Source organism: Panthera tigris, chromosome A3 (assembly GCF_018350195.1).
Source record: "Panthera tigris isolate Pti1 chromosome A3, P.tigris_Pti1_mat1.1, whole genome shotgun sequence".
NCBI classification, from domain to species: domain Eukaryota; kingdom Metazoa; phylum Chordata; class Mammalia; order Carnivora; family Felidae; genus Panthera; species Panthera tigris.
Window position 1 is genome coordinate 32,581,760 of NC_056662.1, and position 27,656 is coordinate 32,609,415.

At 41.4% G+C, this 27,656-nt stretch overlaps 1 protein-coding gene across 1 annotated transcript; it reads left to right on the top strand.

Annotated features, from left to right (window-relative positions):
* Positions 1-4,364: 4,364 nt before the first annotated feature.
* BMP2 (bone morphogenetic protein 2) lies at positions 4,365-16,187 on the top strand. Its single transcript, XM_042980900.1, has 3 exons — positions 4,365-4,950; positions 6,188-6,537; positions 14,178-16,187. The coding sequence occupies exons 2-3, from the start codon at positions 6,195-6,197 to the stop codon at positions 15,020-15,022; spliced, it is 1,188 nt and encodes a 395-aa protein (XP_042836834.1). The 5' UTR covers positions 4,365-4,950; positions 6,188-6,194; the 3' UTR covers positions 15,023-16,187.
* Positions 16,188-27,656: the final 11,469 nt, after the last annotated feature.

Below are 27,656 nucleotides of genomic sequence, written 5' to 3' on the forward strand. Positions count from 1 at the left end.
ATACATCAAGTAGCAATCAGGATCTTGTGTTTGTAGGGCATTTTTAAATTCTCCAATTCCACATGTTTTATGCATTTGAGCTTCATGCTGAGGCAGGCAGAACATATATTTATTTACTCTGATCAATAGATAAGGCCAAGAGATGACCATTTAAAATATTTTTTAAAAGTTTATTTTTATTTATTTTGAAAGAGAGATAGAGAGCAAGTGGGAGAGGGGCAGAGAGAGAGGGAAACAGAATCCCAAGCAGGCTCTCCACTGTCAGCTTAGAGCCCAAAGGAGGGCTCAAACTCATGAAATCTGAGACCATGCCTGAGCTGAAATTAAGGGCCAGATGCTTAACCAGCCACCCAAGCACCCCAAGAGATGACCATTTTAAATTCCACCATGCACAGCTGAAACAGAATTAGAACATAATATCACCCAGTTAGGTCTTGGGTTGTAATCAATTTGCTTCTAGACATAATGTCTATAATAATAGGCATATAATGTCAACATAATAGACATAATGTCACCCAATTAGGTCTTGGGTTGTAATCAATTTGCTTATAGAATACCTACTGTGTGCATCCTAAAATACAATCTAGTCAATTCACAAAACTCATTCTCCCTTAATTTTTAAGACATAGTCAGTATTTGCCTGAAAGCAATAACCCTGATTAGGCCTCATAGGCCTAGTTTTGCAAATAAATCACTCCAGCTTCCTGACCCCTTCTACCATATCTAATCATACACCAAACAGGTACATGTTTGATTGACTAGATACTGCTCTTTTTCCTCATCCAGTTGAAGTAAGTTAGAATTGGTGTTGGGTGTCATACTAGTAACAAAGTGATAAGTATGGTAAAAAGCCAAGAGGTTTGTCAGGGGAGTTGCCACAGGTTTCAGTGGAATGACAATTACAAGGTAGATGGATCATTTAATGCCTGCTGTGACCTTTACAATAGTAAGGATCATTATTTTAATGTTAATTTGCATAATGGTTGACCTAGCAAGAACAATGGTGAATGCTAATAGCTGCAGGATGCAATAAAATTAAACATTATCTGGGCTGAACTGCTAAAGGAAAAGTTGCCAAAGTATGACTCTTTAAGCACTTAATTTCATCCTAAGTCATGTCCACACATAATCAAATGTGGATTTCCAGTATCTCTTTAAAAAACTGGTAAGAAATGACTGGAAGGGAATAACAGCAACCTCCTTTATACAGAGTTCTTACTTGATAGCCTTTGTTTTTTGTTTTTTGGGTTTTTTTTGTTGTTGTTTGTTTTTAACATAACTTGCCTGTGCCCTCTTGAAACTACCATCAGCCTTTCCCCCAAACAACTCCACACCCCCACTCTGGCCACTCCCCACATTTGGCAGGTACATCAAATTTGATATGTCCACAAAGAATGACTCTTACCTTATGGGCTGAAGAACTTATAATGAACCTTTGAAAAAGGTAGGGTTGGCCACAGTTAGTAGTAAGTGATATGTTCAAGGCACACAGACACTGGCACCTAAAGTAATCTTGCATTCTGACTTGCGGGTGGACGGTGGCTACTGGAGAGAATAAAAGGAGAGATAGGTCATCTCCATTTATATTTATCATTTTTAATTATTTCTATTGCTTGGAAAATGAGCAGGTATGATCACCCTGTAGTTTGTACCCCAATGCAGCCTGTGGAGATTATTTACTTATTTACTTATTTATTTATGAACTTTTTTCTCCCAAGAGTTGGAATTCATTTCCACCACAAGAGGGCAGCCATCTCTAAAAAACAACCAGAGAGCCTGGATCTTGGACACATAGGGCCAAAATTTAGGAAGTTAGGTTTCAGAAAGGCCTTCAGTAGCCTCTCAGAAATCCTATATCGCACATAAAAGAGATCCTGTGATGACAACACTGAAATAAAATGGAGGGTCCAGAGGTGTCCATTTTCTCTCAGAGTCTTGACTATCGAAGACCATTTCATAAACCCACAAGGTTCCTGTTTCTCAAGTTGATGGCCTAAAGCTGCAAGACATTCTTGATGTCATCATCAGAGATTTATTTTCCATCTTTACTCCAGGAGCATCCAACAGCCATCATCTTTCCCCTCCTCTTTAAAAGCTACATATGATTCAGGTCTCATAAGTTATTTTGTTTTCTAAATCTCGCTTATGACAGAAACAATTGTTAATTTCTCAGTTAAATTTGATATGGAAGGAAATCACTTTGGAAGCACAATAAACATTTTTTAACATAAGTATCTATCAGTAGAATATGTTCTATTGCCGACTTGTTTGGTGGCCAATGATTCGAGGGACAATCAGCTTCCATAACACTTTATTTTCAAAGAGAAAAAAGTAGCACGTTCCTGAATACTTTACCCTCCCCCACCCCATTTATTTTCCTAGTAGGCAGGCTTCCTCTGAAATACCTTATTTGACCTTTATACTTTCAGAAACAGCAAGTGCCTAATTCCCCTCTGTGGGTTGCTAATCCGATTTACGTGAGCAGAACCTAGAATTATTTTAGCTTCCCAACTGAAAAAATAATACACATGGATAATACGCTGTTATGAGCTCCTGCTTCAGACTTTTTCTGCTTTGCAGGCTGTAGGTTCTGTGCAGGCAGAGTTGATTTTGCTGATCTGGTGTTTCCAAAAATTTTCTGCCCTTGGTTTCTGGGATCATTTGGGCAACCTGGATGTGTTATGCATGGAGGATCCTGGAATCCTGGGAGGGACAGAAAGGCTTAAACTGGAGACTCCATGGTGCAGCAGATTTGGGGAATATTCAGCTGAGGAAGACAAATGACCGTGTTATATACTTGCTGCTGGGGCCTGGTGGGTCAGAGGTTCTAAGGTCTCAAACCAGAATAGTCTTGTACGCTTGGTTCACACTGTGCATTATTTTACCTTCCTCTGAGCTGCTAATCGCCTGCTTATGAGCTGGGCAAGATAAATATCACAAAGCATGAAGTGAAATAGAAAGAAATAATATCCTGTCCTCGCACTACCACACACACAAGAGTCAACGTTGTGAGTATGTATGGCAGGATGACATCTGTTTCGCATATATAGGTATATAGACGTATAGAAATGTGCTTTGGTTAGCACATATATTTACATATATGTATATATTGACAGAGACATATACGAGTATTTTTGTATATTACATGTGTATTTGAATAAAATAGTGTATTTACATAAACATAAATGTATACATATATAAATCTAAATGCGGACTCATGCATTTTCATACGTACTTATGTATATCCGTATGTGTTACAATTTAAAGGACACCTAGTTTGCAACTCCAGTGTTCTTTTAATTCTCCTACCCAGGGGAAACACACAAGTGTCTACCCAAGCCTATGTCAAGATGACTTGTAACTTGGTGAGGACTTTTAAACATTTTTTTAGTCGTCTATTACCGAAAAACTTCAAACTGAAAGTTGAATAACGGGCCAGGTGGGAAATAAAGACTCCGTGTTTGTTACGAATTTCGCCCCTGCAGTCCCAGCGAGCGTCCAGGGCGCTCTAGTTGCTCTCCCCTTAGAGTGCAGGGGCTGGAGGCGCGAGCGCCCCCCTCGGCAGCCACGCGTCCCCGCCCTCGGCCCCACCCCGCCGCGGCTGCCCCGGCGCGCCGTCCACACCCCTGCGCGCCGCTCCCGCCCGCTCGGGGATCCCCGGCGGGCCGCGCCACCGAGGGGGAGGTGTTCGGCCTCCGCGGAGAGGGAGACGGCAGGCTGCGTCCCCTTTAAAAGCCGCGAGCGCCGCGCCACGGCGCCGCCGCCGCCGCCGTCGCCGCCGGAGTCCTCGCCCCGCCGCGCTGCGCCCGGCTTGCGCTGCGCCCGCCGCTCCGCTTCCCACACCCCGCCGGGGATTGGCAGCCGCCGCCGGACATCAGCAGCCACAGGCTCCGCCACCGACCCGAACGACCTCGCGGCGAGCGGCGAGCGTCTCGCGGATTACTGGGGGCTCCGAGGCACCAGCGCGCCGCAGACCTCGCGCGGGCTGGAGCGCCCGGCCGTGCGCGCCACTGCGCCGTGGCCTCAGCTGCCCGGGCCGCGCCAGAGCCGAGGACCGGCGCGCAGAGCGCCGGGGAGCCGGGAGCCGAGCCGGAGCGCCGCGATGCCGATCACCTACTGCCGGAGCTCGGGGGCCTGCGACGCGCCGGCCGACGTGTGAGCGGACCCCAGGCTGGCCACAAAGCGCACCGCAGCTTGGCCCGGGGGCTAGGAGAGCTAGGGGAGAGCGCGGCCACCCGCCTTGGCGGCCCGGGACTCGGCTCCACTCGCCGGAGAATGCGCCCGAGGACGCCGGAGCGCCGGAGCCGCGGGGGTTTCAGCTGGCTAGCGCTAATGGGGGTGCGCTGGAGTAAGGCAGAGTGATGCGGGGGGGCAACTCGCCCGGCACCGAGATCGCCGCTGCGCCCTTGCCCGGACCTGGCGTCTCCCAGGATGGCTGCCCCGAGCCATGGGCCGCGGCGGAGCTAGCGCGGAGCGCCCGACCCTCGCCCCCCGAGTGCCGCAGCCGGCCCCGCGCGGGGCCACTCGTCCCGCGGGCGCTGGTTCCTAAGGACAACGACAGCACCAGCTTTTCCTCTCTCCCTTTCCTTCCCTTCCCCGCACTCCTCCCCCTGCTCGCTGTTGTTGTGTGTCAGCACTTGGCTGGAGACTTCTTGAACTTGCAGGGAGAATAGCTTGCGCTCCCCACTTCGCTTTGGTGCCTTTGCCCCAGCGGACCCAGCCTCGCCGTCTCTGAACCCCGCGCACCTCCACTCCGCCGCCGGGCCCGACCCCGAGACGCCGTTCCCTGCGCGAGGAGGACTGCCCCGCCGGCACCCGGGAGAAGGAGGTGGCAAAGGAAGGGAACCCAGTCCCTGCGCCAGGTCCTTCGACCAGAGCTTTTTCCATGTGGAGGCTCTTTCAATGGACGTGTCCCCGCGTGCTTCTTAGACGGTCTGCGGTCTCCTAAAGGTAGAGGACGTGGGCCCCGGGCTGGGACTGGGGGGTTGGGCGCGGGGCCCGGGCGGCCCCTGCAGCCGAGCCCGTCCGGGGGCCGGGCCTGGCCGGACGTAAACAGACCCCCTCCAGGTCCACGTGCTGCCGAGCCCCTGCGGGAATGCCCACATCCTACCGCCCCAGGCGACCGTCAGCCTGGCCCTCCTGGCTCGCACTCTTCCGCCCCTCCTCCCTTCCCTCTTTTCAGTATTTTATTAGGGCTGTTAACACTTAGATGACTTAAAAAAAAATCAAAGAAATCCCTTCGAGAAGGTGGACCCTGGATTTCACCCGTTAGTTGCCAACCTTTAAGCCCTACCATGGCCGTCTTTTCTCCCTTCTTCAAGTTTCTCAGGAAGACCGGCTTTCTACCCAGTCAAGTGCCATTTAGGAGAATACTAGAAGTTGGGGTTCTCTCTGTTTCCAAGAATGCGAGGGGGATAGTACTTCAATGTCACCTTCTACTGATACGTGAATTAATAGATATTAATTATTTATGTAACTCCAGGAATATACATGTGTATCTTGACTGCATGGGGGAGGGGGGAGGGCGAAGGGGTTGCAGTGGCCTGTCCTGACACCTCGGAGGTTAGAGGCAGGGGTGGGGGGGGGGCACAAGTTGCAAGTGGCTTGGGAAGTTGTGGCCTTGAGTTAACTGGGTCTGGAAGTTATAGACTCTGTGTGTGTGTGTGTGTGTCTGTGTGTGTGTGTGTGCGCGCGCGCGCGTGTATCAGGAAGTTCTATACAGTGCCTCTAAGGAAGTCACATGCACCATTAGTGCGTGTTTATATTCGAGCTGGGCAATGTGTTTGGGTTTGTTTAGGGAACGGAGAGGTGTCAGACCAAGCGGTGGTTTCCCCAGGTTCCCTGCACTGGCTGTCAGCGCCAGTGTCACAGAAAAAAAGGTGACAGTCATTGATTCTGGTGTGTGTGTATGTGTGTGTGTTATGTATGTATGTGTGTGTGTGCAAATCGTGTCAGATGGGTGAGAGTGGGATGGAAGAGGAAAAGCCTTCGGGCTTAGGAACTCGGGGCTTTTTATTCTCCCAAACGTTCAAGCTTCAGCCCCTTTGAAGTATCCCCACGAGTGTTGCAAACCAAGTGGGCACCCTGGAGGAGGAGGCAACAGACCGAGCGGGAGCTGGGGACGCGGGGGCGGAAGGGGTGAGGGTTGGGCGGGGAACTCGGTGACTCACGTCGGCCCTGTCCGCAGGTCGACCATGGTGGCCGGGACCCGCTGTCTTCTAGCGTTGCTGCTTCCCCAGGTCCTCCTGGGCGGCGCGGCCGGCCTCATTCCCGAGCTGGGCCGGAGGAAGTTCGCGGCATCAACTGGCCGCTCCTCGTCCCAGCCCTCGGACGAAGTCCTGAGCGAGTTTGAGTTGCGGCTGCTCAGCATGTTCGGCCTGAAGCGGAGACCCACCCCCAGCAGGGACGCCGTGGTGCCCCCCTACATGCTGGACCTGTATCGCCGGCACTCGGGCCAGCCGGGCGCCCCCGCCCCCGACCACCGGCTGGAGAGGGCAGCCAGCCTCGCCAATACCGTGCGCAGTTTCCACCACGAAGGTGAGGTGTGGAGTTGAGAGTGGGGGCGGAGATGCGGGCGGAGAGTCACCTCCCAACGCTCCCCACCGTGGGTTGAGCGTTGGCATCCCTGGAAAGGCAGCTTGGCCAGGACTCCGCAGACGTTTCCATTCTTGACTTTGTAAGAACCTTTCGGAACCTGGCTTTAACGCACTGCCTGTGTGGTTCGGGAGCCAGGGATTCCCCTTTGGTAAATCCGCACCCTTTTCCTGGCTTGCAGCCAGAAAAGCGACTCCTCCTCCAGGAACTGGAGAGAAATCAAGTGATGGGGAAGATGAGGGCAAAAGGCATGCCCCTAGTCAGCTAAACGTGCAAGAATTTCATAGGGGGAGAATGGAAAGAAGGGGGGCAGGTTGGGATCTCTTTAAGTCTGTTTGGAAGCCCTTGCCCTGTAAATCTGCTTCCCCTGCTTAAGCCAGGGTTTTAGGCCAGACACAGCCAAGGGCAGAATTTTCAGAGATACTATTGAAAAATCAAAGCCCGGGCCCCAAAGTCTTTCTAATTTACAGTTGATCTGGGCCTGCTTTGGAAGATTTCGAATCCCTATCTAATCCCCGTGGGAGATCAATCCCACAATCAATCTTATTGTTTCCACAATGACTTTCTTGTTTTGTGCTTAAATCTGAGATGAACTCCCTAGTAGAGACAAGGCAAGCCTTCAGATAAAAGTTTTGCAGCAGCTGCCTGTTTTTTTTTTTTTCATGTGCATTGAAATGTGGATTTTTTTTTCTTTTATGGTACTGGATGTGGTTTTGCTAAGGTAGGATGTTTCTGCTTGTTTCATCAGAAAAATGTTTAGTGGATTTGAAATGTCTTAGAGCAGCTATTGACATCTGTTGTACCCAAGTTAGAACAATTAGTAAAAATATGTTTCACTTTAGTTCTTTTTCTACACTTTTAAATGCCACTTTGGCTTAATACATTCCAAATCGAGAACAGGTTTTGTCAAATACTAGAGAATGGTCCAAAGCTGTGTATCAGACAGCAGCCACTTGTAGGTTACTGGAGACTTGGGAGTAAAGCTCCCTTTTTCTTGCCTTGCCCTGTTGAGGTGGTAAATTTCAAGTGGAAATCTGTGATCTGTTGTAAACAAATAAGAAATGTTACAGCCAGGCCTTTTCTGCCACTGTGAAGGGCGACTACACTTGTGAGAACAGCACTTGGCATTGGGAAGAAGTCCCAAAGGCAAGTTGCATAACAAAACGTACTTCATCAAAGCAGCTGTATGTTCTGAAGGGGACACTGAATTGATAATCAGTTCATTTTTCAGCACGTTTCCAAGTGAGGTGCTTTTTGCAGTAGCAATCCAATGGGAAAAGACAGAAGATAGCCTTCTACTCCCTCAGGAGTCATTCACTGAAGCAGAAGTTGTCTGTTGTCATATGTAGAAATGTTTTCATTCCTGTACATTCTGTCAACATAACCTTGGGGTGATTATAGATGCAGCTCGTCATTCCCAGCTGATGCTGCTTAGAACTGTTTTTCTGCATAGAAAAGTAACAAGAATAGCTATTTCAGCCACCTCTCCTGGACATTTAGCCTGGAATCATTCTTAACTTTATTTTTAAGGCCAGGAAGGTATCGTGTGCCTCTTCTAACTTAAAAGGAAGAACATTTAAGTCTTTTGACACCTAAAACATTGAGTTGCAGGATTCCATCAGGGAAGTCTGTGCCTTTCTCCTTCTTCCTCTAGAAGTGGCTTCATCAAAACTGAACAGGCTACAAATTATTTGAGTGTTATTTTAGCTTAAATAGCATGCTTGAGTTTATAAGTCAGAATTTATATCTTTAAAAGCATACATGTTATGTGCAAAATAATACAGAAGTTACCAACCTGCTTAAAGTCAATTTATAGTAATGTTAGATCTTAGTGCAGTTAGATGATACAGAAAAGCCATGTAATTTTTGCCTCAAATTTCATCAAATCCATTTCTTTTCTTGTTATGACTAGTATATCACTATTAGACCACATAATGCACTTTTTGAAGCCATTTCATTTTGTTGTTACCCAGAATTTGGTTTTTATAAACATCCTTGTGCCGTGCGTGGCACCAAAAATCTTCTAATAAACCATGCAATTAAGGCAGCTGGCTTCAGAGCAGAACTTGGCTCATGCTGCCTTAATGGGCATTTGTTTGGTAGGGGAGTAAGGGCTCGATTCCAAGAATTACCTGTTGGTTTCATTTGTGGGTGAGATCTGGATGATTTGGTGAACTTACAACACAAGAGATATCATGGTTTTTAGATCTCAACCACTGTATGAAGATAATGGGACCACATGGTAGGCGATCTGAGACAAAAATTACCTGTTGTCATTTCTCCTGTTAAACTTGGCCTAGTCCTCTGTACAATACTTTTCACTCAGGAGAGCCCAAGTGCTGCAATAATTTTCTCTTTCTCAGTCATTAAAAAGTGCTTTGGCCACATACACCTTGCACTACTGCCACTGAGGATAGAAAAATCACTTCTCCAACTGGAAAGAGTGTTCTGTGCTTGCTGTAGTTAGAAACACATTGAAATTGGTTGCTTTCATTGGCCCTGCAAAAAGTCTCTATGCTTTCCTGTCAGGAGGGAATACAGAAGGACCATGTGCTTGCTCTCTAGACCCTGAAGGACACAGACTTCTTTTTGCATGAAACAATGGAATTATGACTAAAGGCTTCAAATAGAGATTAGCCCTTTTCCCACAAATGTAATTATCTTGAAAATATCCAACCATTACCCTGTGAGAGAGAACTTGTATCATAAATGCCCAGTGTAAGCACAGGATTTGGCACGTACAGCCCACAAACCAATGCTTACCTGATGTGCTTTCCTAGGATCCCCAGGTATTTAGTCTTGTTAAGAAAGGCCCCATCGAGTAGAACAGGCATTCTCTTTAGAAATCCTCATGGAGATTGAGGATTTGGTGCCCAATAATTGTTCTTACACTAATATTTTCTATCCTCTTTTAGTGGCTCCCGTGTATTCCTCCTTGATCCCTTCTCATTGAGCTATTTTGTCTTTTTCTTAGACTTGCCTTTGTGTATTTCACCAAGTAGTCAGAGGACAGTAAGAGGACACATGATCATTCCAAGGGTGTTGGAGTTAAGGGTGGGCAGAAGCCAGATCAGGGTCAGTGAGGATGACCATACTTTCCCTATATTTGCCATTTCTTTTGTTATCTTTTTTTTTTAAGACTGTTTCCTTTTAACCTTTTTATCTTATATTATTTTCTCCTTGATATATCAATTTTCTTGCCCTTATTTTATATTCTAGAAAGTAGTGTTTCTTGTTCTTAGCTACTTTCACTGAAGGGCAGTGATTTCCAACCATACTGATTAGCTACAGCATTCCCAGGTTAATAGTCATTTTTGGTCCAAAGAATGTTGCAGACTTCTCAAAACTTAATGATAACTCACTTTTTTGCTAAATTCCCCATTCTTTAGGACAAAAAGGCAGCTGTAAAATATCAGTGGTTCCAAATAAAATCTGCATGACCGAGTAGTCTGTGCCACTTTACTTTCCTGATCTTTAGTTCTTTCTTCTTTCCACCATATTTGGGTGGTAGTATATTTCTATCCCCTTTGGTGGGGAAAGAACTCACCCTATGGTTATTATTGTATTAAATTTAAAGTTTCCCCTGATGGCTTTGACTTTTGCTTGAGTTTTTGACTCTTCCCTCATGTTAGGTAGTGTCATCTAGTGGCCAGAAACTTGGAAACTACAGTAGACTCAAGCTCATAGCCCTGCTCTTCATTTACTAGCTCTGTGACCTTAGGAAAGTCACACAACCTCTGTGAGGTCCAACTATTTCATTTCCAAAATGGAGATAAGAGTTCCTCTCTAATTGATTGGTTAAGAGATAATTCATGTCAAAGATCTTAGTGTCAGATATGGCACAAAGAAGCATTAAGCACACTAATTACATTATCATGATGATTTATTTCTCTTATGTCCTATATTCCCCCTTGTCTAGGGAAGAGGAAGCCAGAGGGAACCCAGTGTGGCTAAGAGAATTCAGCCTCATCTTTTGTTATTTTGATGTAGATGAATAATTGACAGTGTATATGATTAAGTTAGAACTTCACTTTTAGAGGAGAGGTCAAATGTCACTGGTGCCTTATTTTTCTTTACCAACCCCACATTTTTGCAGCCATAGCTCCATCTGTTTAGATAAGAACTTAGAGGTTTAGAAGTTCAGGTCTAAACTTCACCCATATGAGGAGTTTAAGAGACAAAACAGATGAACGTAAGGGAAGGGAAACAAAAATAATATAAAAACAGGGAGGGGGACAAAGCATAAGAGACTTATAAGTATGGAGAACAAACAGAGGATTACTGGAGGGGTTGTGGGAGGGGGGATGTGCTAAATGGGTAAGGGGCATTAAGGAATCTACTCCTGAAATCATTTGTTGCACTATATGCTAACTAATTTGGATGTAAATTAAAAAAAAGTAAATTAAAAATAAATAGAAATAAATAAATAAATAAATAAATAAATAAATAAAGGTCTAAAATAGGCCGAAATAACCAAAGCCCTTGACAAATTCAGCTTATTCAACAAGAGAATTAACAAAAAGCATACATCACCTATTTCGGTAAATATATTTTCAGAATCTCTAGGCTTGGTATGATGATTTTCAGCTTTTTTTCCTTTTCCTTTACTTTATTTGAAATAGGTTTTGATTTTTCTACCCTCAAGAATTAATTCATTCCTTGCAGATCAAAGGACATGGTGGTAGGTGCCCCAAACTTGAATAGTTTTTTTTCCTGGGTTTGGGGTTTTCTGTGACCTTCTGACTTGCCTCTGTAGCCTGAATCTACAGGGGCATCACCACAGCATCCTTTGTATTAAGGACAAATAGGGGTTCTTGATGAAGCTTGGAAAGTCAGGGAAAGGTCTTCACAGTACTATTGTTTAATAGTGCTGTTCTTCCCTTTGGTAAGGTTGCTAAATGATATCCTTTTTTGCCACATAACCTCCAGTGAGATTTTGAAGTATGTTAATTGCTGGCTTTTTTTTTTTTCCCTGTCAAATCAAATCTGGTCAAACGGTGGCAATTTTATATGATTCAGTCTTACATATATCTTCGGGAGGGTTATTCTGTTTTATTCCTCTTCTATACCCATCTTTACTCATTTTACCTGTCTTTCATTCTTGTCTTGGTGATTGCCCCTTCATTATCATCCACTGGCTATGTGTGTGTGCGTGTGCGTGTGTGTGTGTGTGTGTGTGTGTGTGTGTCCATGTGTCTGTGTATGTTCATTACTTCTTTCTTTTTCATTTATGGATTTAGATTCAGAGTTTTTGTTTGGTATTTCTCTGGACACCTTCTTATGACAGCTGTTCAGCAAATGCCCTGAATAATTTGCCTTTCCTTCCTCCTCTTTAAAAGAAAAGAGAGCATTCTTAGGTGTGCTGGTTATCAGAGAAGTCAGTAGCTCAAGCCAGATGTGGCCTTATGTCATTAAATCTGGGGGACATTGCTGAGTTTTATGTCACTCCTTTTTTCTTTGGTATCTGTTGGCTTCTCTGCTGAAAGAACGCCTTCAGTGGAAACATTGGAGGGCTCCTGAATTAGAGGAAAGGAAAGAAGGAAAGAAGCTAAACACAATCCTTGATACTTGTTGGAGCCACTAAGGAGAGCCCTGATCTGATTGGTTGTTGAAAATAGTGCCTGGTCCGAAGTACCATTAGCTTAGAGTGAGGTTTAGAGTGTGGATGGCTCCCCAAAGGTATTCCTGACAGGTGTAGACTGGCAGCCACGAGGGGACCATGGAGGGTTTACTTCTTGTCCTGATAGCCTCCACATCCCAAATAGATGAGCTTTGGAAGATCTTTCTGTTCCATGGGCCCACCTCTTACTCCTTGGCCAACACTAGTGTTTCTTCTCATTTTTGTATTATTTGACCAAAAATCACTTTAAAATATGCTCCTGGAATTTACACTTGAATGTGAAAAGCATCCTTTAAAATCTTGACCCTCTAGGGGTAGTCCATGAGCTCCCAGCATCACCTCACTTGGGAGCTTGCTAGAAATGCTGAATCGCAGGTTCCACCCAGGCCCACTGAATCAGAATCTGCATTTGGAGATTGAAGATGTCTTAGAAGTTTTGTGTGAAGACTAAAATTTGAGAAGCATCACATTAAAGCATTACTCCGTAATTTCTTGTAAATTGTCCCTCTTGAACTTGGCACTTCCACTTACCTTGCCTTGATGAATGGTGATTTGATGATGAAGGTTTACACAAGTAGAACCTTTGAGTGAGTGATCTGAAGTGATTCTGCTCTGCTAACACATCTAGATTCTCTGTGTTCAGCTTATAGCTATTTGACTTAGGGGAAATACAACCATGATTTCCTCTTAGGAGAATGATAGGGCCAAACAGATTTTGGTAGCACTTAGGTTGGATCCTGAATGAAGCAGGTTAGGTTTTTAGATAATGAAAGGGCAAGGCTGTGGTAAAGCTAGAAGAAAATAAACCCAAATATCTCAAATCCTATTGGTATTTACTGCCAATTTAATGATAACGTGTACCTTGGATGATTTGCAGACATAAACATTCAAGGTGCTATGGTATATTTTATTGTTTGCTTGGAAAACAGTACTCCTTTAAATTTAAATTCAGGAATCTTAAATCAGAAAGACATTTTATGCACAGCCCACTTCAATGGCTGTTTTGAAATGATGATAGTAGATATAGAATGTTTATTCTGTAATAGGATGACATTATCCCTTATGTCACAAATATAATGGTATTTTTGTAAATTTTCATAATTTTTTTGGTTTTGTGTCTATTTGGTAGGTGTATGTTTTTAATATGGCTTATTATTATTTTTATAAGGACAAAGGAATTAAAAACAGAAGAGAGTCCTTTTTTCCCCCCAAAAGTATCTAAAATGAGATTTGGCTTTTGAGGTCATAAGGAGGTGAGAGAACAGACAACAGTTGGGAAGTTCCTTCTCTTGAAATTGTCTGGCCTTAATTACTACGGGTGTCGTAGTACCACCCTTATGCTTCCAAAGAAGTCGATCCCTGTAAATGCCTTTGTCTCTGGACTTGGAGTAAAATAGTAGGGTGTGCTTTGCAAAATGTCATCGTTGATGTTGAGTTTCAGACTCTTTAATTAGGAAACTGAAATCTGTATATCGAGATTTGTAAATCATCTAAATTGCAGAGTAATGATTTAGAATACCGCTTAAGGGATTGACATTAAAGCCTTTTTCTTTTTAAGAAATGCAATAATTTCCTCAAATCCTCACTCATTAGACCTCTACTAACTATAGTGCTGACTTTTTTTTTTTTTTGCCCTAAAGTCTGTGAATTCCAAAGAAATGCTTCACCATTTCCCCCATTATTATAGCCACCTGGAAGCAGTATTCATGTATTGGATTAAAAACATAATAATGAATTGTGAAGTTTTGCTTCATGGTGTGCATGTTGACATAAACACACAGAAAAAGGAGGATTCCTTTTTATTAAAAGGGGAGTTTTTTATTTTCTGGTTGCAAACTTTTACATGGGTTGAATCAAACCCTGAAATGAGGTTTACAAATTCTCATATATCATCAGATTGTTGTTACTTATTTTACTGAATGAGTTTTTTCTTCTCCTTTTCCACCTTTCTCTATCAAATTAGAATCTGTGGAAGAACTGCCTGAAATGAGTGGAAAAACAACCCGGAGATTCTTCTTTAATTTAACTTCTATCCCCACCGATGAGTTTATCACCTCAGCAGAACTTCAGGTTTTTCGGGAACAGATGCAGGAAACTTTGGAAAACAATAGCAGTTTCCATCACCGAATTAATATTTATGAAATTATAAAACCTGCAACAGCCAACTTGAAGTTCCCTATGACCAGACTTTTGGACACCAGGTTGGTGAATCAGAACACAAGCAGGTGGGAGAGTTTTGACGTCACCCCTGCTGTGATGAGGTGGACCGCACAGGGACTCACCAACCACGGATTTGTGGTGGAAGTGACCCACTTGGAGGAGAACCAAGGTGTCTCCAAGAGACACGTCAGGATTAGCAGGTCTTTGCACCAAGATGAGCACAGCTGGTCACAGATCAGGCCACTGCTAGTAACTTTTGGCCACGACGGGAAAGGGCACCCTCTCCACAAAAGAGAAAAGCGTCAAGCAAAACACAAACAGCGCAAACGCCTTAAGTCCAGCTGTAAGAGACACCCTTTGTATGTGGACTTCAGTGACGTGGGGTGGAATGACTGGATCGTAGCTCCCCCAGGGTACCATGCCTTTTATTGCCACGGGGAATGCCCTTTTCCCCTGGCAGATCACCTGAACTCCACTAATCACGCCATTGTTCAGACGTTGGTCAACTCTGTTAATTCTAAAATTCCTAAGGCATGCTGTGTACCAACGGAACTCAGTGCTATCTCCATGCTGTACCTTGATGAAAATGAAAAGGTCGTATTAAAGAACTATCAGGACATGGTTGTGGAGGGTTGTGGGTGTCGTTAGCACAGCAAAATAAAATAAATAAATATATATATATATATATATATTTTAGAAAAAAGCAAAAAAAAAAAAAAAACCAAGTTGACACTTTAATATTTCCCAATGAAGACTTTATTTATGGAATGGAATGGAGAAAAAAAAAACAGCTATTTTGAAAATATATTTATATCTACGAAAAGAAGTTGGGAAAACAAATATTTTAATCAGAGAATTATTCCTTAAAGATTTTAAAATGTATTTAGTTGTACATTTTATATGGGTTCAACCCCAGCACATGAAGTATAATGGTCAGATTTATTTTGTATTTATTTACTATTATAACCACTTTTTAGGAAAGATAGCTAATTTGTATTTATATGTAATCAAAAGAAGTATTGGGTTTGTACATAATTTTCCAAAAATTGTAGTTGTTTCCAGTTGTGTGTATTTAAGATGAAAAGTCTACATGGAAGGTTACTCTGGCAAAGTGCTTAGCACATTTGCTTTTTTGCAGTGCTACTGTTAAGGTCACAAGTTCAAGTCCAGAAAAAAAAAAAGTGGATAATCCACTCTGCTGACTTTCAAGATTATTATATTATTCAATTCTCAGGAATGTTGCAGAGTGGTTGTCCAATCCATGAGAACTTACGTCCTTATTAGGTGGAATATTTGGATAAGAACCAGACATTGCTGATCTAATATCGAAACACTTTCCTACCCCTTAATTTGCAGAAAGCGTAAAGCAGGACCAATAGAAATAATTGGGAAAATGATGAACCTGCAGGAAAGTGAATGATGGTTTGTTATTCTTCTTTCCTAAAGTAGTGACCCCTTCAAAGGGGCTGGTCTGGCCAAAGTATTAAATAAAACATAAGATTTCTTTGTTATTAATATTGTGGTCATGTATATTTAAAATTGATATATAATGGCTCTCATGAAGAATTGGAAATTGATTTGTATTTAACTTTTACCTCATCTGGGAGCTCTTTATGCTCAGAAGGGCCCAGTTTTCTAAATTTGTCCAACACACAGAAAAATTGTGCCCATCATGTTTTCTGCCCACTGCCTATTCTCTGTTCGATCAGCTTGCTTTTCTTTCCAAGGTTATGTGTTTGAACACATTTCTCCAAATGTTAAACCTATTTTAGATAATAAATATCAGAGCTCTGGCATTTCATTTTATAAAGTCCAACCTGTAAGAAAATGGTGCATTTGTACAGCATTCATGATGATTACCTTGTGTTTGCATTTTTTTGCTTCTGAAGTTACTCATTTTGGAGGGAGGTGGGGAAAAGGGAAGGAATGGTTGGAAATTTGCAAGCAAGTCACTTGATAATTCATATTTGCCTCAAAGGAATTACCAGTGATTTAGTATTTCACATGAACGTCTTTGGGGGTTCATGATTTAAGAGAAAGATTTAAGAGAAAAACCAAAGCTCCAAAACAAGCAAAACCTGGGGAACCCAAGATAAAGTTTCAGAGATGATATCCCATGCAACAGAGGCAACGGTGCCAAAAAATTAGAAAGGGAAAGTGTCTGAGATCAGCTTCTGCAAGGACATCTGCCAATTGGATGGAAGCCCAAGCAGAATGAAGTCAAATTAGGCCGCTCAGAGTGAACTCTCACAGTGGCAGAGCTTCTGTGCTCTTGTGTTGAAACCAGACCCAAAGAAGGGTTCGGTGGGTATGTCTGTATGGCCAGGGGACCCACAACTCCAACTGTTGTACTGGAAGTATTTTAGGTCAATTTCTAGGGCTCTGTGTCACCTCTGATCCTGCTGTGATTGGTGAGGCCTGGTTCTAAACTTTCCTAGCCTTCTTGGAATTGGCTGAAAAAATCGCATGCTCATAAAGGAACAGACTGTTACAATCAGATTCTCCTCAGGAATTAACTTGGAATGGATATAGTAACATTTTGATTGTGATAGATTTAACCCTTGTCTTGAGATTACGTAGATTATGTTTTTAAATTAATGCTAGTTATCCTTTACTCCTTCCACTTTTAAAAACCTTTCCATTCCTTTTTAGCCCTATCCCTGTTGCTTTTGGGTGAGAATCATTAGTCTTAGGTGAGAATCATTAGTCTTAGAACCAAGTTTGGAGGGCAGGATGGTCTCTCCTCCAGCCATCCTTCACCCTTGTTTGCCATGGATAGGAGGGACAATGTGCACTGTCTTAACATCTTAAGAAATAATAACCATGTTTTCTCATCTCCAAATACTCTAGATGAGAGTGTGAGATTATAGTACAAGAGTTTCCAGCCATTTGGCAATTCAATCCATTCTTTTCGATTTTTCTGCTTCATTGGTTCTGATTTTCTTTGTTAAAATGGTTTTCAATGGTATCAATTCAAATGTGTTCTCTTGCATGTTTTATATGTATATAAAATACACACAAACGTAAATATACACACGTAATATGTAATATGTATAAAAACATATGAAAATATGTGATATATATTACATATGTCTAGGTGATGGTATTTTCAGCTTCAGTTTAGTTGAGGACTCTGACCTTGGCAGTTCATTTGAGAAACAGAATATTCTTACATACATTCTACATTCTTACAGACCTTTTGGCTCACATTTTTCATTCTGAGAAAAAGTGTCATAACTCCATGACATGGAATCTTTTGAATCCTCAGTGACTATTCTGTAGGAATCCTTGAATCCTTTTACAGTTGGCTTTAAACAAATGTATCAGTTTCTGAATTTTGGAGGATCGCCTTTCAAAATTGATTAAATTATGTCATCTGTTTTTGTGCTTGTCTGGGCTGTGTGCTCGCCCTGGCATGGTTTCAACCTGTATGGCAGGTCCCAATTGCTCTGTTCATTTTTTGCATTCAAAATTGGGGTGGGGGAGGGTGAAAGTTTACAAATTTATCTGTGCTTCCACCTTCTCTTAATTTGTACTCCAATTGCTACTTTAAATTGTACCTCAAGAGGCCAAGATTATCACTAGATAATCTAAACGTTCCATGTCTTTTCCCTCAATTTTTTATTGGAGATGGAGAAATCATTTGTGCAACTCAAAGCACTTTTTAAAAGAGTGTGTTTCTATTCTGCAGTCATATTAGTGTTAGATGCCACAGCCCCCAATCTGTTATAAGGCAAAAGAAACATAACCTTGCAATAAAGAATAATTTAAGTGTAGAATAAGTATGATATACGTGGGCAATTACAAAGAAGTAAGATTTCTCTATTCCTCTCCTTGCCTTCTTTTTTTTTTTTTCAGGGGGCAAGTAGGGTGAGATGGATAAAATGCAAGTCTGCTTTACTCAGGTAAAATGCTTTTCCTTTTTTCTCTACTTTGTTGCCATAAATTACAACTTTACTATATTCTTCAGGGCAGAGTTTTTGACTATCTCCCTCCTGTGCAAATTTCAAAGTGAACTTCTACCTAACTTGGGGGACCGATGCTCTAAATAAAACATCTTAGATTTTAATGTGCATACGATTCACCAGTACTGCCTCAAGGGGAATACAAGTTGATGTGTATACAGACCCCTTGGGATCATAACATAGGTTCTGTTTCAGTGAAACTGTGGTGGGGCCTGAGAGTCTGAATTTCTGAGATGCTCCCAGGTGAAGCTGTTACCTCTGGCCCATGGACTACTCTTTGAGTAGCAAGGCTCTGATAATTCTTTCTCAATCACAACGGCAGAAAGTTGCACTGAGTTTAGGCCCCTCTCTAAGAAGTAGCCATTAAAGGAAAAAAAACAAAACCTGTATACAGGATGGTATTTGAATACATTTCACCATATCTGAAATGATGTTCTACATATTTTTTTCAAAGGCATTCTTTTCCCCCACAAGATGACTGGCAATTTTGTGTTCCAGCCACCCTCAGACATGAAAACACTTGGTTGCTTATCTTGTAAAATCTGCTCTGCGTGCTTGCTTGGGCATGTACGCAGTCAGTTTAGTCAAATACATGTCAGTACATCTATGTGGATGGGGGAGCAGGTGCAAGCCCTTAACGTACTTTAAAAAAGTTTAACACTCAAGTCAGTCCACTGACTTGATCCTGTGTGATCTTAGTGCCAAGCGTCTGAGTTAAAAGTTTTCCCTTTGAAGGCAGCAAATAGATGTCATACATTTGAAGCATTTGTTTATACTAAAAATGATACTTGATTTTTTTTTTTTAAGTTCTAAGGCAGTTCATTGTATAACACCACTGAGCCTAGAGGGTGATATAAAGCTTCGCAAGCTGGTATTTGAGATTAGATTTAATGGATACTGGAATTTGTGATGCTGCAGTTGGCTTCAAATAAGGTGGTGAGGTGAATGGGCTCAGGCTAGAAAAAGCAAAAGGAAGTGATTTCCCTCTGCAGTGGGGGTCAGCAAAGAAATATCTCTGTGTTGGTGCCTCCTTTTTAGCAAAATGTCCTATGAGGGTCATCTGTTTTGCAGCCTCGTTTTTACTTTTTAGGGGACTACTATTAAGATTTCTTATAAGCAGCACAGATTTGAATATTTGTTGAAATGCTGAGATGAATGAATTCCTAATCTTCAAACACACACACACACACACATATATATATATATATAAATATATATATAATACATATATAAATATATATATAATATATATATTTAATACTAGACACATACATATGTGTATATTTAATACTAGACACACTAATAATATGTCAACATATACTATATATATGTGCATAACATATACGTACACATATACATACATATTTTTCCCATATATCCAAAGGAAAAATCTTGATTTGCCCTTGTCTGGAGTCCATATGCTGAGTGTAGGGCACCTAGTGTTTTTGTTGTTGTTGGGTTTATCATTTCATTTATGTCTCTACATTTTGAATTGAGTTCCTCTGAGATGCTTAAGCGGTATGCCAGATGCTGACATGAACACCCACTTCAAGGCTGTGTTTGCCTTGTACCCTGGGCCCCACTCTAAGGCAGGGCCAGGAGTACATTATTGTTGTGTGTTCTGATGGGGAGATCTCTCTGCAAACCACCGATTTGCTTCAAGCTTCCCTCATAAGGAGCGGGATCTCATCTGGACTGCATTTACACTGGAACCACTTGGCCACAACACTATGAGAGAATAATTATTGAACTATTTTACTGTACAACTATTTCCAAATTGTTGATTTTTTATTGATTTCAGGAGGCAAGCTAATTGCCCCATGGCAACTTGATGTGAACGTTTAATGAAGATCAGGAAACAGAGTTTATGAAAAGCTTTTGTATAGTAACTGCAAAGTTTCAAGAACTGTTTTATACTTCCTGACAGTGCTGGGCCTAGCTTAATGGTTTGTTTTTATTACTTAAGAGTGTAAACCTTGCTTTAGCCCGGTGTGTGGAAACTATACCCTCATCCCGCATTACGCATTTTCAAGTTGCTTTTTACTCACTCCTGACTTCCTTTCCTGCCATCTACAATCAGGACTTTTTCTGTTTTAATTGTCTGAAAGGGAGTTTCTATCTTTGCACGCTGAGAATCTTAACACGCGCACACACTCATGAAGTTAAGTGTCTGTATTGTTTCACTTTGTTTTGGGTGGAGTTTCTTTTCGGCACTTGGTTGCTAGACAACCAAGCAGACAAAAGTTAAAGATTGAAAAGGCATTTTTAAAGATGTCGAATCTTGGCGGCTGAAGTATTTTATCTTTGTCTTAATATGGAAGGCTTAGTTTTCTTACCAGGTTACCCTTCCTTTTGTTGGGTAGAAGAAGGCTGGTATCAGATTTTTTGAAGTCAAGTTCTTTAGGTATTATCTGTTTGAGAACTTTCTAAAGGTTTCCCCTTTGCTGGAACACACTTCCCACCTGAATGGACAAGAAAAAGACAGCTTAGTTTCCAAGGGTGTGTTTTAAATCATTAATAAAGTTGAACTTGAGCACTCAGCCACTTCGATTTTTGTGAGGCAAAGAGGTAGAGAAGAGATCACTTTTTGAGGCAACATTCAGAAACTCAAGACTTTGGTTTGTGGAGAACACTGGCTCTGAGAAGCTGCTTTTGCTTTTTCGGTGGATCTATTGGAAGTGTTTTTAAAAAATTCTTAAAAGCCTAATTTTAAATCAAAGTCATTTAAATTGCTCATTTCAGTAAGATGTTTCAGGAGCGTGTTATAAATACATGATCTTTATACATCTGCCAAGTTGGACGTGTGTTCACAAGTTCGTCTTGCATGTGTACACAATTTGTAGCTGACGTGCTTTCCTCATTCTGGGTCTGCCCCTTTCCCTTGTTCATCCTCGGAGATGCTGCCTTTCTGTCTCTCCTCTTCACAGGGTTCCCTATGCTGGAATTCAGTCAAATCCATGGAAAACTTTACCAACTTTACTGATTCATTTACAGGCAGGATTTCCTGGCATGGGGATCAAACAGGGAGTCCTGAAGTTTGTTCATCATAGCCTGTCTTGGAAACGAGGATCTTCTGAAGCCTGTCTGGCCTGTACATATAAATTTGACAAAATGTTCTCCTATAAAGAAACCTTACTACTGACTTAAAAATTGCTCAATCACTTGGTTTAACCAGTAAAGCTACAAGTCCTCACCAGCACATGAGTATTGTCAATATTATAAGGCACAATATTTAAAGACCAAAGCCCTGAAATGAATCAGATTTCAAACCTCATGACAATCAATAGGTGAGCTACAAAGAAATAGGAAAATAGCCCCAGGAGAAGATTCTAGTATTTTCTAATCTCCTAGGATTAAGTGTGTGTTTGCTGCCTGAAGATAGCTTGGCTGAATAAAAGAAAATGGAGAACAATGGAGAACTTGGGGGTTATTCGTGGTTTAACAAATTTACATATTTGTGCATATATATGTGTGTATATATATATATATATAAGATCAATTATATATATATAAGATCAATTATATATATGTGTATATATATATATGTGTGTGTATATATATATATATATATAGTCAATTGGTCAATGCAGCTTTCATGAGCAGAAGAGTGATTTTTTAATACTATCATAGCATAATAACTCCTTGGTGATGTTATGGAACATTTTGCCTGTGTGGAGAAGGGCTTAGAAGTTACTTTTGATGGCTCCCTTTTTATATACCTGGGAAGAAAGAACAGTTTTTCAGCTGAGGAATTCTATTTTTTAAAAATGTTTATTTATATATTTTCGAGAAACAGAACATAGGGGAGGGGCAGAGAGAGAGGGAGACAGAGAATCTGAAGCAGGCTCTGCACTGTCAGCACAGAGCCTGACATAGGGCTCGAAGTCACTCAGATGGCAACCTGAGCCTAACTTGAATGCTTAACTGACTGAACCACCAGGCCCTCCAACCTGAAGAATTCTAGAATCCATTTACAACAACAGCAACCCTAAAGAAAATATAACTCTGCCTTGTTGGGGAAGGTTATTGTTATATAATATAATGATATATGTAATATGGAAGTGAGCTCCAGATCCTCTCTCTCTTTTGTGAGCACTTTTCTTGCCTGAATATTACTTTCACTGATGAGGCCAGGTTGAGGTCTGTATGTCAGAAGGATACTTCCTTTGTGCTTTTATTTAAAAATTTTTTTCAATGTTTATTTATTTTTGAGAGATAGAGACAGAGCATAAGTGGGGGGTGGGGGGAGGAGGAGGGAGGCAGAGACAGAGAGAGACACAGAATCCAAAGCAGGCTCCAGGCTCTGAGCTGTCAGCACAGACAAATTCACAGACCAGAGATCATGTCCTGAGCAGAAATCGGATGCTCAACTGACTGAGCCACCCAGGTGCCCCTCTTTGCGCTTTTGTTTAACCTCACCCCTTTAAATACTTGTGGGTTCACTAAGGTAATTTTAAGGACACAGTGTGAAGGAGTAGAGGGAGTGTTGATAGACATTACTAAAGCATAATGAAGTGCATTATCATAGCATGGTGCTCAGTGTCCCAAACAGTTCCCATTCTCAGAACCATTAAAGTTAGAGGACACTGAAACTGTAACACTGCTGTTCACCTTAGGGATATTAATTAAGGAACTTCCAGGGATGGGGACAAGTCCATGTATTACATGCCATTTCCAGGAAGTTCAGGGGGATGGCGATGTTTCAGCCCCATTGGTGTAAAAATAAGAACCTCCCTCCACGGCAGCTGTTGCCAAAACATAACTCTCAGGAAGGCACTTGCCTAGTAGATCTGTGAGGCTTTGACCTCTGGGTCCCAAAGGAGTTGGGACTTACAAGGCTGTCAGGCGATGAGGTAAGCTAAATGGTGGTCCTTCTCTGGCAGAAGTACAAATTGGTACTTTTTTAAAAAAAAATTTTTAATGTTTATTTAATTTTTACAGAGAGAGAGACAGAGCATGAGTGGGGGAGGGGCAGAGACAGAGAGAGGGAGACACAGAATCCGAAGCAGGCTCCAGGCTCTGAGCTGTCAGCACAGAACCCAAAGCAGGGCTCGAACTCACAGACTGCAAGATTGTGACCTGAGCCGAAGTCGGATGCTCAGTCGACTGAGCTACCCAGGCGCCTCACAAATTGGTACTTTTAATTTGGTACCTATCACTTACCCAATCCTCAAAAAACCAATTAGAATTTTCCTATAGTTCTATTTTACATTCAGCTCTCTTTCTCTCTCCCTTCCTCTGGGTATCAGGACCTTCCATGGAGATAAGGAAATAGGTTAAGTAAAGAGGAGCTGGAAAAGTCAACCTGATTGGAGAGGGAGAGGGAGAGGGATTTGGTCCTATGTCATCACAAACTTGAGAGTTTGTTGAACACAACTGAAACTGTGCTGAAAGTCTCTTCTAAGATGCCAACTTGGAGAAGGCACAAAATCCCATTGCTATTTTTCATTTCCATGGTGATGGGCTTGAGTTTTGGGAGAGGAGTAACTCCACAGACTTACCTTTTGGAAAATGCTTGTTGGGGGCGGGGGAGATATTGTTCTTCTCCTATTCACAACCCAGCTTCTGAGATGCTGGGGAGAAGGGCCGCTCCAGAGGGTGGGGGTGTGGTGGTGGGGCAGGGAGCAGGCAGCCAGTTGGCCTTCCTCAGAGTGTAAGCACAGAGCAAAGTGCTCTGCTTTGCAGCCAGAAACAGTGATTCATTTGATTTTAATTTTGACGTTAGCATTTTTCTCATGACTCATTTGATAATTTCATATGGAATTTAAAAGGCTGAAACAGTTATTTACTTTTTAGGAACTTAAAACATTCACTGGGTAGAACACAGTATTATCCTCTGAAACAGAAGATGCCCTTAAGACTTCATTAAAAAAAAAAAAAAAGAGGGGGCATTACTCCCATCTTTCCCCTCCCAGCTCCAACATAAGTCTCTACCGTAGATGATCTTCTCACTAGTGTTGACCGACTGTCAGACTGTCAGGCAGCCTGTTTCATCTTAATGTTTTCCTTATCTTGACTTCCTTTCATCACCATATAGGAGATTTGCTGTAGGTACTTTTAAAAAGATGTTTCCTTATCACATTGAAGAAATTCTCCTCTATTTCTGTGTTTTGAGAGCTTTTAACACGCATGAAAAATGCATTTTACGCTTCAATGGCTGTGATCAATGACTTTTCTGTTTTAGTCTGTTAATATGGTACATTACATTGATTTATTTTCAAATATTCAGTCAGCCTTGTATCACTGAAATAATCCCTACTTGGTCATGGCACAATAGTTTTTATACATTGCTGAATTCTATCTGCTAATGTATTATTAAAAATTTGTGCATTCATATTCATGAGGGATATTGGTCTACAGTGGGGTTTTTTTGGTACTATTTTTGTCTGGTTTTGTTATAAGGATAATACTGGCTTCATGGAATGAATTAGAAAGCGTTCCTTCTTGAATTTTCTGGAAGAGATTGTATAAATTTGGCTTTAAGTCTTTGAGCATTGGTAGAATTCTTCAGTGAACATCTGGGTTGAAGATTTCTGCAGAGATTGTTAATTATGAATTCAATTTCAATTTTTAAAATAGTTCTAGGGTTATTCAAATTACCTATTATATATTAGATGATTTATGATAGTTTGTGCTTCTGAGGAATTGGTTCACTTTATTTACGTTTTCAAATATATGTGTAGAGATGTTTGTAATATTCCCTTATTCTTTTGGTGTCTGCAGGGTCTGTAGTGGTATCTTGTTCTACTGTAGATAATATTAGTTATGCCTTTTCTCTTTTTTCTTTGTGAGTCTTGCTAGGGGTTTGTAGATTTATATTCAAAGAACCAGACTTTCTGCTCATTGATTCTCTAATTTTTTCCTGTTTTCAATTTCATTAATTTCTATTCTTTGTTATTTCCTTCCTTCTTATTTGGGTTTATTTTTGCTCTTCATTTTCTGTGCTCCTGAGGTGAGAGCTTAGTTCCTTTATTGATTCAAGACTTTTCCTCTTCATGAAAGCAATCTAGTACTACGATATTTCCCTCTCAACACTACTTTATCTGTCTTGCAAATTTTGATATATTTTCATTTTCAGGGTTTTTTTTTTGTTTGTTTTTTTTTTTTTGCCAGTGAGAATTTCCCTTTGACTCAGCGTTTATTTAGAAGTGTTGTTTAGTTTCCAAGGGTTAAAATATTTTCTTTCTGCCTTCCGAATGCTGTTGATTTCTAGTTTGATTACATTGTGGTCAGAGAACATACTCTATACAATTTCAAATCTTTTAAATTTGTTGCCATTTGTTCTGTGGACAAGTTTGGTCTATCTTGGTATATATCATGTGAAGAATTGAAGATGATGTGATTTCTGCTGTTGTGTGGAGTGTTCTGTGAATGACTTTAGAATTTGTTGGTTGATAATGTTGTTGGATTTTCTAAATCCTTGCTGACTTTCTGTCTTTTTATTCTATAAATTACTGATAGAGGGGTGTTGAAATATTCAGCTATAACAGTGGATTTTTCGATTTTTCCTTTTAGTTCTATCAATTTTTGCTTTAAATATGCATGCACATAAAATATACAGCATCATATTATCTTTTTTTTTTTTTCATCTTTTTACTTTCAACCTACTTAAATCTTTATATTTGAAGTTACTTTCTTGTAGGCAGCACATAGTTGGGTCATATTTCTCAATCCACTCTGCAAACCCTTGTCTTTTAATTGCTACAATGTCTTTTTAGTGACATGTAATACATGGTTGATAATTGCCTAAGTCTTCCCTTTTATTATTTCTCTTTGCTCTCCTTGCCTTTTATTTTCTTTCTCCTGCCTGTCTTGAACATTTTTTAGAATTCTATTTTATCTACAGTTTGTGTGTGTGTGTGTGTGTGTGTGTGTGCACATCTCTTTGTAAAAGGCATTTTTGGTATATAACTCTACTACAGAAACTAAAGTGAAGAAATCTTACCTCCCCTCAGGTGCCTTTACCCATCTCCGCTGAGAACATAGGTGTCCCAAATAATTTCTCTGCATTCATTGCCAATCACATTAGACAAGGTTACAATTTTTGCTTCAATCATTAAAACGTAATTTAGAAAAGTCAGGAAGAGAAGGACAGTTGATTGTGCTTAACCCATATATCTGTTCCTCCTGTGGACCTTTTTCATTGCTGATATCCCAGGAGTCCTTTAATTACTACGTGGGTTCACAGCTGCAGCCTGGGAGGCGGCTGGATGCGCACGCGCACTGAGAACGGCGCGCGGCGCGCGAGAGAGCAGGAGGCCCGTAGAGTTCCTGGCAGGCCGTGGCAGCCACGGCAGCCGCAGCAGCATGGCGGCAACTCCGTGGCGGGCAGGCCTGGCGGCTTGGGCCGCATTCCCCTGTCCCTGTGGTGGTTTGCGCCATTCTTTAGCTACTCTTTAAGGTAGGTTGGCTGGCAACAAATTCTTGTAGGTTTTCTTCACCTGAGAATGTGTTGGTTTCACCTTTATTCTTGAAGGATCCTGTCAACTGGGTATAGGATTCTGGGTTGATTTTTTTTTCCAGCTCTTAAAAAACATTGTGCTATTTTCCTTGCCTTCTGTGGTTTCTGGTGACAAATGCTCTGCTCTTTGAATTGTTTTTTACATCTAAAAGCAATGTGTCATTTTTCTTAGGCTGTTTTTGATATTTTCTTTGTCTTTAGTTTTCAAAATTTTGACTATGGTGTGTCTTGTTAATAGATTTCTTTGGCTTTTTAAGTTTATTCTGCTTGAATCTGTAGGCTGCCCCTGCCCCTGCTACTTGGCCTTTTTTTTTTTCCCCAAAATTTAGGAGATTTTTTTGCTGTATTTATTTTTTCAGTCTTCTTTCCTCTTTCTAGGGCTTTGATGACAAGGTCTTTTGTTGCAGTTCACATATCCCTGAGACTGTCCATTTCTTTTAGTCTGTTTATACTCTTGTGCTTGGATTGAATAATTTCGATTATGTTTAGGTTCACTGATTCTCTCCTCTGCCTTGTTCATTCTGGTGTCAAGCCCATCTGTGTAGTTTTTTTGGTATCAATTATTTTGTTTTTTAGTTCTAAAATTTCCATTTGGTTTTTCCTTATATCTTCTGTTTCTTTGCCAGGACTTTCTGTGTATTAATTTATTTTAAGTATGTTTGTAACTATTCTGAGCAGTTTTATGAAGCCTGCTTTAAAATCCTTGTGAGATAATTCCAATGTATGTGTATCATCTTGGGGCAATCTTATGATTGTCTTTTTCTCGTTTAGTATGAGTTCCTCCTGGTTCTTGTTATAACAAATGATTTTTTTATTGAAACCTGGACAGTTTGGGTTATTAACAGATTCTAGGTCT

Bases quoted from the DNA above. Each gene is read 5' to 3' on its own strand.
- BMP2 (XM_042980900.1), top strand. From the start codon at position 6,195: ATGGTGGCCGGGACCCGCTGTCTTCTAGCGTTGCTGCTTCCCCAGGTC. The intron at 6,538-14,177 runs GTGAGGTGTGGA...CTATCAAATTAG, and splicing joins GCGCAGTTTCCACCACGAAG to AATCTGTGGAAGAACTGCCT.